The sequence below is a fragment of the Vombatus ursinus genome, unplaced genomic scaffold, assembly GCF_900497805.2.
Source record: "Vombatus ursinus unplaced genomic scaffold, bare-nosed wombat genome assembly UNPS02014798.1, whole genome shotgun sequence".
NCBI lineage: Eukaryota > Metazoa > Chordata > Mammalia > Diprotodontia > Vombatidae > Vombatus > Vombatus ursinus.
This window is the reverse complement of record NW_020954576.1, coordinates 75082992-75095878: the sequence shown is the minus strand read 5'-3', so window position 1 is coordinate 75095878 and position 12887 is coordinate 75082992. Positions and strand designations below refer to the sequence as shown.

At 42.0% G+C, this 12887-nt stretch overlaps 1 protein-coding gene across 1 annotated transcript in view; it reads left to right on the top strand.

Moving 5' to 3' along the window:
• The first annotated feature begins 8114 nt into the window (after positions 1-8114).
• Positions 8115-12887, top strand: part of LOC114049752 (adenylosuccinate synthetase isozyme 2-like) — a 46927-nt gene continuing 42154 nt past the window's right edge. The window contains 2 exon segments of the mRNA XM_027871143.1: positions 8115-8245; positions 8247-8790. Of these exon segments, the coding sequence (XP_027726944.1) occupies positions 8115-8245; positions 8247-8790 (675 nt within the window).

Genomic DNA, 12887 nt, shown 5'->3' with positions numbered 1-12887 from the left:
AACAGTATTCCATTATATTCATATACCACAATTTGTTTAGCCATTTCCCTATTGATGGATATTCCCTCAATTTCCAATTCTCGGCCACCACAAAAAGAGCTGCTATAAATATTTTTGTACATATGGGTCCTTTTCCCATTTTTATGATCCATTGAGGGAATTTTTCTAACTTGACTATGTATATTTGCTACAATTTTTCCCCTTTGTTTCTTTTTCTTTACAATACAATGAGTGTGGGAAGGACAAAAAAATATATATTTCTGTTAACTTTTGTAATATTCAATTACCCTGGCCTCCATCACCTGAAGGTAAAATATGTTACATTTCACCCTTCTTTCTGGGTTCTCTTGTACCCTTAAGGGGCTGGGGTTGTCTACAATCTCTGTCATTGACTCCAGCCCACACTGATGATGTTTCCCCAAGTATAGGGGATAGTCCCTGAATCTCAGTTCCATTTAGCTACTAACAGTCATATTAACCTTTACAAAGGAATATTTACCTCAAAAGGACATTAACAAATATACAAACATACTCCCTCAACTTGGGGGAGGTTATTCTCCTACCCCCATCCCAGTATATATCACCTATGTCTCTGAGGAAAAGGATTAATATATAGCTTCTATCAGTCCCTATAGAGCACACAGTCCCATTTCCAAGTCCAAACCCTGACTCTAGCTCTAGTTTTAGGTACCCTTATATAGCTCACTGGCTACACTATTCATTCTACAATCCTCACCCCAAAGTGGCCATGGTTTAAACTCCCAGATCAAGCACCAAAGCCAGCACCTGAAACTGGGAAAGACAAATGAAACAGAACAAGTCAAATGCCCCCAAATCCCATTTATCAGAGCCAGGGTAAAAGGGAGGGTGAGCAGAAGAAGGAAGTCCTTCTCTGCTCAGTTCATGTCACCTGTGCTGTGGTTGAACTTAGGTTTTCATGCTCTAGACACAGCAAGCAGAAATGTGCAGGAAAGAGCATAAGCCGTAAAGAAAGAAACTATCCCAGTCTGGCCAGTTTTAAAGACTTAGACTTTCCACCTATGTAGCTATCCAAAGGAAGCTACCCTCATCCTAGTTATAGGGGATTTAGGGAACCACCCTGTAAGGCAATATGGGCACACCCAGGGAAATCTTATTACATTTTACTTTTTTAAATAGAGAAGTGGAGGACTAAAGAGGACCAAAGACATCAGGAAGGTGATGTCTTGACTTGCTTAAGGAAAATTACTTGATAGCAGTATATAGGATGGACTGGAATGAAGAGAAACTTGAGGCAGGGAATCAATTAGGAAGTTGTTGCAATAACTACAATGAGTGGTGATGAGGGATTGAATTAAGGGGTAGCTATGTACGTGGACAAAAGAGGTCAGATGCAAGAGATATCTTGGAAGTAAAATGGTAAGATTTGGCAACTGATTGGATATGGGAGATGATGGAGAATGAAGAGTCCAGGACATAGCTAGCATATATTTAGTGCTGTAAGGTTTACAAAGCACTTTACAAATATTAGCTCATTTATCCTCACAACCCTTTAAGGTCCGGGCTATTATCACACCCACTTTACAGTTGAGGAAACTGAGGCAAATAGAGGTTATGTAATGTGCCCAAGGGTTACATAGCTAGGATGTATCTGAGGCTGAATTTGAACTCAAGTTTTCCTGACTCCAGGTCCAGCAATCTATCCACTGCAATATCTAGTTGCCAATGGTTAATGTTGAGGTTATGAACCTGGTACACTGAAAAATAGCAAAGTTTGGAAGAGAAGAGGGTTTTGGGGGAAAGATAATGAGTTAATTTTTGGATATATTGTATTTGAGATGTCTCTAGGACATTTAATTTGAAATGTCCAACAGGCAATTGGTGATGATTAACTGAAGCTCAAGAGGCTAGAAACAATAATTGGATATATAGATTTCTAAGTAATATGCATAGAGCTGGTGAGGTTGCCAATAGAGACAAGGAAAAAAGGAAAAAAAAAGAGTAGTGCCTAGGACAGAGCCTTGGGGAACTCTCATATTTAGTAAGCATATTCTCACTAATAGACAGCAACCTCTGTGAGGACAGAGAACTCAATTTTTCATCTTCGTAGTACCCTGCACATAGTAGTCACTTTTAATAAATGTTGAATTGATTGTTTATGGAATACCCACTCTTAATATGTGTGCAATTTATGCCCTGTAGAAATACCTTTAAAAAAGTTATCTTTTGCTTCCAGTAATTCGATTCTTGTTGTAAAGAATCAATGTACATTCTATCTCTTTCCTCTCTTTTGTTACCAAACCTTTAAACAAAACTTTAATTGATATCTTTTTGTTTGTACATTTGAGTTTTCTCAAGTCTCCTCCTGGAGTCATCACCTTTGTGAAAAATAGTACTTTCTGAATATGTTGAGCCTTGGCCAACATCCCCTTTCTCCAGTGGGTCATCCCTTGTAACAAAGTATTTAAAATAGAAAGCTTGAGGAGATAGCAGGGTCAAAGGAAGGGTCCTTTTTTAGAATAGGAAAGACCGAGGCATGTTTGTAAATAGAAAGGGGAGGGGGCTAGGCAAGACAAGATTAAAGAAGCATGAGGGAGTGAGGTTGGTTGATAGAGTCAAAGAAATGGCACTGGGATGAATTAAAGAGCACACGAGAAGGGGGTAGTTTCAGTAAGAAAGGTTGGTCTTAATTTGAGGGGGTAAGGAGAGAATAGTAGAAAACACAAGGTTGGGAGGAAAATGGTGAAAGTTTGCATCTTTTAACTAAAAGAGAATGCCAAGTCCTTTGTTAAGAAAGGTTTAGGGTGGACTGAAGGCCCAGGTGAAATAAGAAAGTACAAATTTGTAAACAGTTTTTCCATTTCTGTTAACAGCTCTTAATAGCTCTAAGATTAGACACAAAGAAGGTGTTAGGTTATATCCAAAGGAGGCATTGCTGCTTAACTTCTGCTGGACTAGAATCTCTGAAGGTCACTCCAGAGGATTGTTGTATGTAATCTGAGAGGCCTCAGGGCTGGGTTGGATACAACATTCTGCCTGGATTCATGGACTCCCAGATTTGGGTGGCTTGTAGTTTGAAACTCCCAAGGTTGGAGACTTTACTCTGTACACTAGGGATATAAAAGAATTAAAAAAAAAAAACAACAACAACAGCCAAAGAAACCCTGTTTCTTGAGGGGCCTCATGGGGAAGTAGAGAAGGAGGCCTTAAAGCCATTCCTCTGATGCAGATACTGTGAGGGAGTCACTTCACTCCCTCAGAAGCCAATGCAGCAAAAAGAAATGGCTAGAGTCTATTCAGACTTTCCCCAACAGTTCTGGTTATGTATCCAATTGAAAAAGACTCTTCCCAAATATGTGGTAGACAACCTGAAACTGAAGGGGTTTACCTTTGCCCCTTTTCCCTTTTGCCCCTTTTCAAAAGGAATTTGGCTCCTTTGTTTACAATTCCCAGAAAATCTTAAAACTTTTAGATTCTCTCTTTGAAATCTTATTCAAATGGGCTTTCCTTCCTGGCCCCAAAAAGAACCTGGCTTCAGTTTGTCTACCAGTCCCAGGAAAACCTTAAAGTTTTAGAAACTGCCTTATTTCCCTTTGAAAGCTCTCTTTATCTCCATTTGAAAGCAAACGTCCCCCTTTTCAGCTCCCTTCATTATCTATTCTCATTGTTTATTACCTTCCAAATGGACCCAACCAGCCCCCTCCCCTTCCTCTGGCCACCCTTAATCCTAGCTAGGCGCCACGAGGTCCAGGACCCAGGAGTTCTGTTCACCCCAGCTTGCTGGCCACTCCCATCCAGATCTCCCTAGGCCCTGCCTCCCGTCACTCTAAACTGCCTGGCCACTCCTAAATCCCTCCCACAGTCTTTCTGTACTTAAGACTCACCTTTGCCCCATTCTGATGCTGGGAATCTCTCAAGCCCAGAGGCTGAGATTTTCTCAAGCCCACTCATCCTTATGAGTGTCACCTGAGCACCTTAGCCCCCATTTAGATCACTGATGTTTGGGTTCCTTGGCAGTCTGGCCTATATGCTTTATCTTTAATAAACTATTTCTCTGGCTGGAAGAAGATCTGGGTTGAATTCTTTCAGGCAGATCCACACCGTGATCTGGGGCTTTTTCCCAGCACCCCAAAACCTTCCGCGATCTTGGGGTACCTCTGTGAAACTAGCAGCACCCTAGAACCCCCCCCATCTCTTCAAAACCAGTTACAGAATGTCCACATATGCTTTTATCATGATTCTACTAGAAGCAGCTCCCTAGTATGGTCCATGTGGAGGTGCCATCTTAGCAAGATGATGGGGTCTACACACGTGACAGATTCCCATTACACAAACAAAAAAGAACCATGGATAACTTCACTCCTTTTGGAAGAGGAAAATTACATATGCTATCAGATATAGTAGCTGTGTTGGTTCATTCTGCTTATCTTGTTTTTGTTTTGGTTACAAGGTAAGGTTGATTAGTAATATAGAATGTACTTCAGTAATAGAACAAACTTTGGTGTAAAAATAATCAATAAAACTTTAAAAACAGAATTGGTTAACTGGTCAATATATTTAAGTGCTAAATTGTGCCGTGTAGTGGAGTAGAATAGAGAATATGACTCAGTTTGGAAGAGCTGAGTTCAACATCTCATTTGTTTTTAAACTTTATTTTTATTTTTATTCTAAATTTTATTTAGACACATTAAAAAAAAACAAACCTGAAACCTTATTATCTTCTTCCCCTAAATCTGTTCCTCCTTCAAATTTTCCTGGCTCTGAGGAGAGCACTACCATCTCCACAGGCAATCAGACTAACAATCTCTGCTCTTCCCCTTCTCTCTTTCTCCCCACCAAACTACTAAGTGAGAAGTTTGTGGGATATCTATACTTATCAATGAGATATACTCCAAGTCTCAAATAAAGGCCTCATTCCACAACTTGTTAAATTGTGCAGACTTATTCCTGGTTACATCCTCAATGACACTATAAAAGACCTTAACTGTCATTCAATGTTTTTCACGTGTATTATAATTGTGTATATTTTTCTTTTGGTTTTGTCTTTTTTTTTTTTTACTCTATCACTTCACACATGTGTTTCCACATTTCTTTGAATTCTTCACATTCACGTGGTCCAATAATATTCCATTTTGTTCTGATACTTCACTTTGTTTAGTTTTTCTTGAGTCATTGGGCACAGTTTCCATCTTTTTTGCAATTATAAATAGTGTTGCTATGAATTTTTTTTTAACAGTTAAGTTTTTGTTGTTGTTGTTGTTAGAAAACTCCTTTCAGTAAAAATCCAATAGTATTATAAGTGGCTCAAATACTATGAACAATTTTGTAACTTTAAAGACTAGATCAGGCCTACACAACCTTCAGCATGCAGGCCCATTACAACCCTTGGGCTGCTTGTAGCAATTACATTGCTACATTGGATTGTAAGGATTGGGGGGGAGGGGAGGTGCCATGATGAAAAATGTAGAGGAAAACATCTTTTGTATGTAGAGGAAATCCTTTGGCATGCCAAAAGCAGCTCTTGAGCTGTAGGCTGCCTGCTGGCTGCAGGTTGTGCAGGCCAGGAGTAAACAAAAAAAAAAAAATAGAAAAGTTGTTCAGTGGAATAAATTCGACAAAATATAGCAGGAAATAGATAAAGCACTCTAGTACTAGCTCCCACAAATGTAAAGCTACACCAAACGGGAGGAGGGGAACTCTTTAGTCAACAAAATGTGTTGGGAAAATGATGTAGCTGTTTGGGGGAAAATATTTAGATCATGATTGATACTGTCAACCATTTACCAAAGGTTTGGTCCAAAGAAACAAACAGAATAGGCTTCCCTCTTATCTAAACGTTTGTCCAAAGAACAATTGAAACGGGGTTGCCCCTTACCAAACGTTTGTTTAAGAACAAACAGAATGGGGCTCACCTTACCAAAGGTTTGAACAAGGAACAAACATAATCAGGCTGTACATGTGCTATAACATGCTAATTTATTCTCATTAAGCTAGAGAATCATGCATGATAGAGTCAGAAAATAATTCTGAACTCATAGGTAAGCAAGCTGAAGGAGACCCTTTATGTACTAAGAGCAATCCCAATTCGGGATGCCTGTGTCAACCAAAATTATAGTCTCCATGTATGTCAAACATAATATGAGAAAGGAATTTCTTAATAGGATAGGTTGTAAATACAATAAGATAAGAGAATATCAAAGTGTCAATTGAAATTACAGATCCAGGATATCTGTGTTTCCTTCTTCATTAACATGACACAACATAACATAAGAAAACATAAGAAAAGTCCCATTATTCAAGATAGTGTCCACCTTATCCTTGGTAGTCATAAACAGAAGAATGCTTCTGGTCAACTTCATTTGGCCTTGTAGTTGTGGACAGAAGAAGGGGCATTTTGGGTTCACTCAGAGAGCAAAGCAAAGCATGTCTGTTATGCCAGAATATGAAAAGCATTATAGTAGATCAAGTTCAGAGTGGGCCAAAAATGTCTTTCTCTTGATTGGCCAATCTGGATTTTAGTCCTTTACCAGTTGGGGGGGTGGGGGGTAGGCAAAATGGTTCACAATACCATATACCACAATAAATTTCTAACGTTTAATGCCTAAACAAGATACACATTAAAAATCTGACCGTCAAAAAGTCAGAGGAGAATGGAAGATTTTCTCTCGTGGATTGAGGATAGGAGATAAATTTGTTAACTATATAACACTACAAAAGGAAAACAGATTAATTTGATTACATAAAAATAAAAAAGCTTCTGTTAAAATTAACTGCAAATGGAATGAATAGAAAAAGATATCAACTGATGAACTATTTTTGATAAAATTCTGACATCCCAATGCCACACATAATTGACACAAATCTAAAAGGTTGAAAGTCATTCCCAATATTATAAGTAGTCAAAGGATATTGACAATTTCCAAAAAGTAAGTTATGAACAACTACCTAAAAATATGCTCAAACTTGCTAATAATCAGGGAAATGAAAATTAAAACTAATGTACCACTTCACTCAGTTCTGAGATTACCTTCCATTTACACTGTATATATTTTGTATTACATAGTTATTTGCATGGTGTCTCCTTCCCCACCTCCATTTGAATTGAATCCCTTTGAAGGTAGGGCCTACTCTTTGTCTTTCTTTGCATTTCCAACACTTCATTACAACATTCAATACAACATTCCTGGTATTCAGTCATTGCCTGAAGACAAATGATTGTTGATTGATTGACACCTATCAACATAGCGAAGATTGCCAAAGATGGAAAAATTCATGGTTGACTAGAAAAATGAGCATATAAATTTACAGGTAGTAGAACTGTGAATTAGTCCAGTCAAAAATGCCAGAATCGTGTAATGATAAAAAGACACTATACTCTCAGAACCACAAAGGAAAGGTACATGATGGAAATCTAGTTCAATCCATACGTTCAAACAGGCAACAAGCATTTATTAAGCACTGTGCTAAGAACAATCCCCATTACAACGTATGTAACAAGCCCAGAGATCTTGAACTTTAAGTGCTGTTGCTGTTACTAGCTAGCAGAGGCAGCAGTGTTGTAGTTGCAAGATTACGAGCAAGTCACTTGACATTTCTAAGTCCTACTTTCCTCATCAGTAAAATGGGGGACAATACCTGTAATATTCAAATAATATAAGCTATTCAAAGCATCTTGCAAACCTTCAAGCCAGTTACTGACTGTGACCTTGGGCCCATCTTTTAACTTCCTTAGGCCTGTTTAGTCAGCTGTAAAATGAGAGTTTTTGGAAGGAAATCTTTAAGTCTTCCTCCTCTTTCTAAAATGTTATTATTCTAACAATTATTCTGTTTTGAATTTGCACCCCCCCCTCCCTCTGCTACAATTTGTTTGTTCCTTTACCCCTTCATTAGACTAGCTTTGCCACTTGTCTCTAATTTAGAGTAATACAATTGGATAGAAATCGCAGAAGGAAGAAGCGGAACTCCCTTTGTTCAACCATTCCTACGCTCAAGAAAACAAAATTGAAATGCCAAGGAAGCCGGAGTCTGAGAACCCCAGCCAGACTCGGGCTGGTCCTCCTACAGTGACACCTGCAAACACAAGACACTACAATTCCCAGAATTCACTGCTTCATGAAGGGGCCGACTGCAATTGGATGCAACGTGCAACCGTTGCGCATTGCATGCCGGGAGCGGTCCGTTGGTTGGGGCATCCATCCAGCACCTCTCCAGTCCGCAAAGCTGGGCGCGGTCTCGGAAGCCGGCGCAGGGAGGAGGAGGAAGGGAAGAGGGAGGAGCGAGGGTCGCGGAAAGAGTTCCAAGCTCCGCCCCTGCGCCTCTTCGATCTCACAATCCTCGGAGCGCGAGGCGGGGCAGGGCGCCGCGTCCCGGCAGGAGGCGGCGGTTGCCCCCGCCCCCTGGCCCCCCTCGGACTGCTGGCCGTCCGGCGTGGGCCAGTCATGGCTCCCCGTTGAGGGGGAAGAGGAGGGAAGCGGGGCGGGGCCACGCCGCGGGGTGGTGTCCGCCCCGGACGAGGGGCGGGGACCGTCCTCGGGCTTCTTTTCACCTCCGCATGTGCGGCGGCATCCGCTGGGGAGCCGCGTTCACTAGTCGAGTGTCGCCTCCCCTGCGTGCCCCTCTGCGACAGCCATGTCGCTGACCGAGAACGGCTCCGCAGTGGCCTCGGTGCCCAACGGAGAGTGCGGCCACCCCGTGGCTCGGCCGGGAGGGAACCGAGTGACGGTGGTGCTGGGCGCGCAGTGGGGCGACGAGGGCAAAGGGAAGGTGGTGGATCTGCTGGCGCAGGACGCCGACATCGTTTGCCGCTGCCAGGTGAGACCGCGGGGCGGGAGACAGGCAGGAAGGAAGGGGCCCGGGGTCCTTTCCGCCCTCGCCCGGAGGCGCGGCGCCGGCCCCTCCTCGCCCGTCCGCTGGGAAAATGGCGGGAGAAGGGGCGCGGGAGCCTGCGGCCGGGGGCCCGGGTTTCGGCGGGGAGGCGCCGGCCCGGGGCGGGCGGGGCGGAGGCCTCTCGTGGACGCAGGGCTGGGCGCGGCCCGGGGTGGGCGGCGGCTGTGTTGCGGGCTCCCCCGGCTCTCGGGGGCCCAGCCCGAAGTCTTTACGAAGCCTCTCCACTCACCTTCCCCTCCTTAGGATCACAAGGGGAAGAATGTATTGCTGTATTGGAACAATAAGATCCCTAAAGTGGCATGTAGGCACGTGTCCTTTGTACGTTTCATTTTCCGAGTGACTTTCGGAGTTGGCCATTACCCCTTTCTGTGCCGTGTTGGACCTCCTTAGGCGGTCTGATGAAACCCGGGGACCCCCTGCTTCCAGTAGTGCACAAAATAAAAACGGGGCATTACAAAGGAAACTACTTAAGTTTAATGTATCAAAAAAATCTGGAAACCCAGGAAAGAACCCATGCCCTGGGGGAACGAGTCTAGGTCATGTACTTTCGGTCGGAGACACGTGGTCTTTACGGTTCCTTCTCTGTGTTTTGCTTTGAAGGTGCGTAGAGAGAGCTAGGCCTTTTTAAAGGCAGCCAGCTCCAGAAGCACAGGGACTGGGTTTGTTTTATTTCCCCTTCAAATCGCCGGATCCTGGGCTAATTCGCCTTCCACTTAGTAGGGACTTAATAAAGGTTTTCGACTAACGGTTCTACCAGTACCAGTTTCCGAGAGTTTAGCATTGGCCGTCTGATTAGGCAGCTGGGCACTGAGTGAATGTCTGACCTGCACGAGTTTCAGATTCCACACTTACTAGCTGTTTGTTCCCCTTTAGTTTACTCAACTGTAAAATGGGGATAATAATAGTACCTACCTTACAGAGTAGAGCCTTTGTGAGGATGAAATGAGACAATATTTGTAGGCATTACTAACTTCCTTGTTCCCTCTCCCATCCGTTCTCTAATAAAAACTTTAAGACTATAGCCATACTTTAGGAGGTAAAGCATGATTTTGTGCTAGGAGACTTGTGCATAAGTTTATTGGAACCAAAAGTTTTGGACCAGAGTCCAGACTTTGCCAGTTACTGACCTGTGTGTCCATGGGCAAATTGCTTCTCCTCTAATGGGCCTGCTTTTCATCTGTAATATAGGAAGTTGAGCTACAACGGTCTTCTAACTCTAAGTCTTTTTTGTTGTTGTTGTTGGTGAAGCAATTGGGGTTAAGTGACTTGCCCAGAGTCACACAGCTAGTGAGTGTTATGTGTCTGAGGCTGGATTTGAACTCAGGTCCTCCTGACTTCAGGGCTGGTGCTCTATCCACTGGGCTACCTAACTGCCACCTAGCTGCTCCCTAGCTCTAAGTCTTATGAGAAACTTTCTCCATCCTCCTATCAAATTAAACCAACAACTGGCACCAGCAGAGTCAAAGTCAATAAACATTAAGTGCCTCCTTTGTACCAAACACTGTGCTGAGAGCCCTGGCGATGAGAAGAAAGGCATAAGATAGACCTGCTTTTAAGTTCACAACTTACTGGGGAGACAACACATAAAAAGAAGCAGAAATGGAGGAATGGTGCTTACTTTGTTGGGGGGGCATGATGAAGTTATGCTGTCCTGATAGGAAATGATCTGAGGAAGTATGAATTTCCCGATTTGATTTCATCTTGCAGAACGATTGGTTTTGGGAGTTTGATGAAGTCCAGGAAAGTAACTAGGTGGAAAACGATGAGAATTTCCTTAGTGCTATCTTTAAATGGAGTTGGATCCAGGGAGGAACTCCCAGACAGCCATCAGATTGAGGGGCCCCATTGCCAGGGGTTGCTGAGGTGGTGGGACAATCAAACAAAAGCTAAATGTTAATGAATTGTTTGTAGTTGTATTGTGCTTCTAAGGTTTGTGAAGTGGTTTGGTTTACATTATCTGAATTGTTTCATAGTGTCAACACCCTACCAGGTTTAGGGAGAAACTATGTTAGTATTCACTTGGCTAGGAAATAAAGCCTACCTAAAGAGAAGGCAAGCAAGGATCTGCCTCTTATAACCATAACTGCTGTGTAAGCAGTTAATTAGAGGTACCAAGTTGGAAGTAGAAAAGTTAGATAAACACTGGTAGTTGAATATTATAGAGGGGAACAGCAGGGCAATCTTGACTTAATTCTACTACTAAAGTGCTTTAGTTTACTCTTCTGTAAACTTGCATTTCTCAATCTTACAGTTTTGAAGATCTAGTGCAGTAAATCTTTATACTGTTTCCTGACCTAAATATAAATCAATCACATGTACCCTATACCTACCATTGTAAAGTGATATTAGCTTCCTAGTAGGTCTTTGAAGGTAAAAGCTCCCTATAAAAAAGTGAAGTTGTTAAAAGTACTGGAAAATATTCTGGCCTGCTATGTAAAATACTTTCCAAATTTCCCAGTGTAAGTATTGTCATAATTTTAGAGGCAATGATAGATTACTGCACTTGGAATCAGGAAACCTTTGGTTAAAAATGAAATGGAACTTTTCAATTAAGTAATGATTTGATAAACACTTATTTATAAGGTTCTGTACTAGACATTGGAAATGCAGAGACAAAAAATTAGTTCCAGCCTTTAAAGAGTGTACTTTGTACTGATGATACAGTAGGAAAGAAAACATCATGGTCATAAGTAAATTCAAAATAATTTGGGGGTGGTTGGGTTGTAACTTGGAATACTTGGTGTAGAAGGGACTCAACATGAAAAGGAGCTAGGGACTCCAGAAGACAGAACTAAGGAGAAGCATTTTAGGCACAGCAGGTAGCTTGGGTAAGGGCTTGAAGGTAGGAGCTGTAATGGACCTATATGAGGAACTTTGAATAAGTCAGTGTAATTGGAATGTAGAGTTAAGGGGGAAGTAATGTGAAATAAATGTGGAAATGTGGCCTCAGTCCTTAAATTTCTTGATCACCTCTCTGCAACCTTTGACACTATCAGTCATTCACCTCCTGGATACTCCTTCCTCTCTAGTATTTTGTGATACTACTCTCTCCTGTTCTTCTCCCTATCTTAACACTCTTTTATCAGTCTCCTTTGCTGTATCTTTATCTATATCATGCCCAAAAACTTGAGTGTCCCTCCAGAATCTGTTCTAAGCCTTCTCTTTTTTCTCTATTCCATCCTGCTGTTCCCATAGGTTCAACTATCCTCTCTCTCTATGCAGATCATTGCCCAAACTCTATATCCTACCTTGATCTTTCTCTTGATTACCTGAAGGGGCTAGAGTCCTTATCACTAACTGCCTTTTGAACAAATTGGATGAATAGGCACCATGAAATCAATATGTCAATAAAATAGAACTCACCATCACCCTCTCCATCCTTTTCCCAACTTTCTTATTACTCTTGAGGGCATCTCCTAGTCATTCATTTAACTTGCATTTAACTCATTCTACCTCACTCCCCATGTTCAATCTGTTGTCAGATTTTATTGATCTTCACAGCATCTCTTGCTTTTGTTTGTTTCTCTTTACCCACCCAGCCACCATCCTATGCAGGTCCTTATCAATTCCTGTCTGGGTTATCTGCATAGTCTGCTGGTTGGTCTCCCTGACTCAAAGTCTTCCCACTCCAGTTCATCTTCCACTCAGCTGCCCAAGTGATTTTTCTAAAGTCCGACAAAGGTCCTGTCATTTTCGTACTCCGTTAACTCTAGGGTCAAATGTAAAATCCTTTGTTTGGAATCTAAAGTCCTTCACAATTTCTTTAACTTTCTAGTCTTCCTATACTTTATTCTCCTTCATGTATTCGATGATCCAGAAACACTAGTTTGCTTGCTATATTGGTCACATGCAACACTCTCATATCCTGTCTAAAAGCTTTTACTGTGCCCCAAGACTGGAGTGCTTTCCCTCCTTATCTCTGCCTTCTCCCTTCCTTTGAGATTCAACTCAAAATATCCCAAGGAGGCCTTTTTCTGTTAATCCCTATTGACCAGTCCCTTTCCCTTGAGATTACCTTCCAT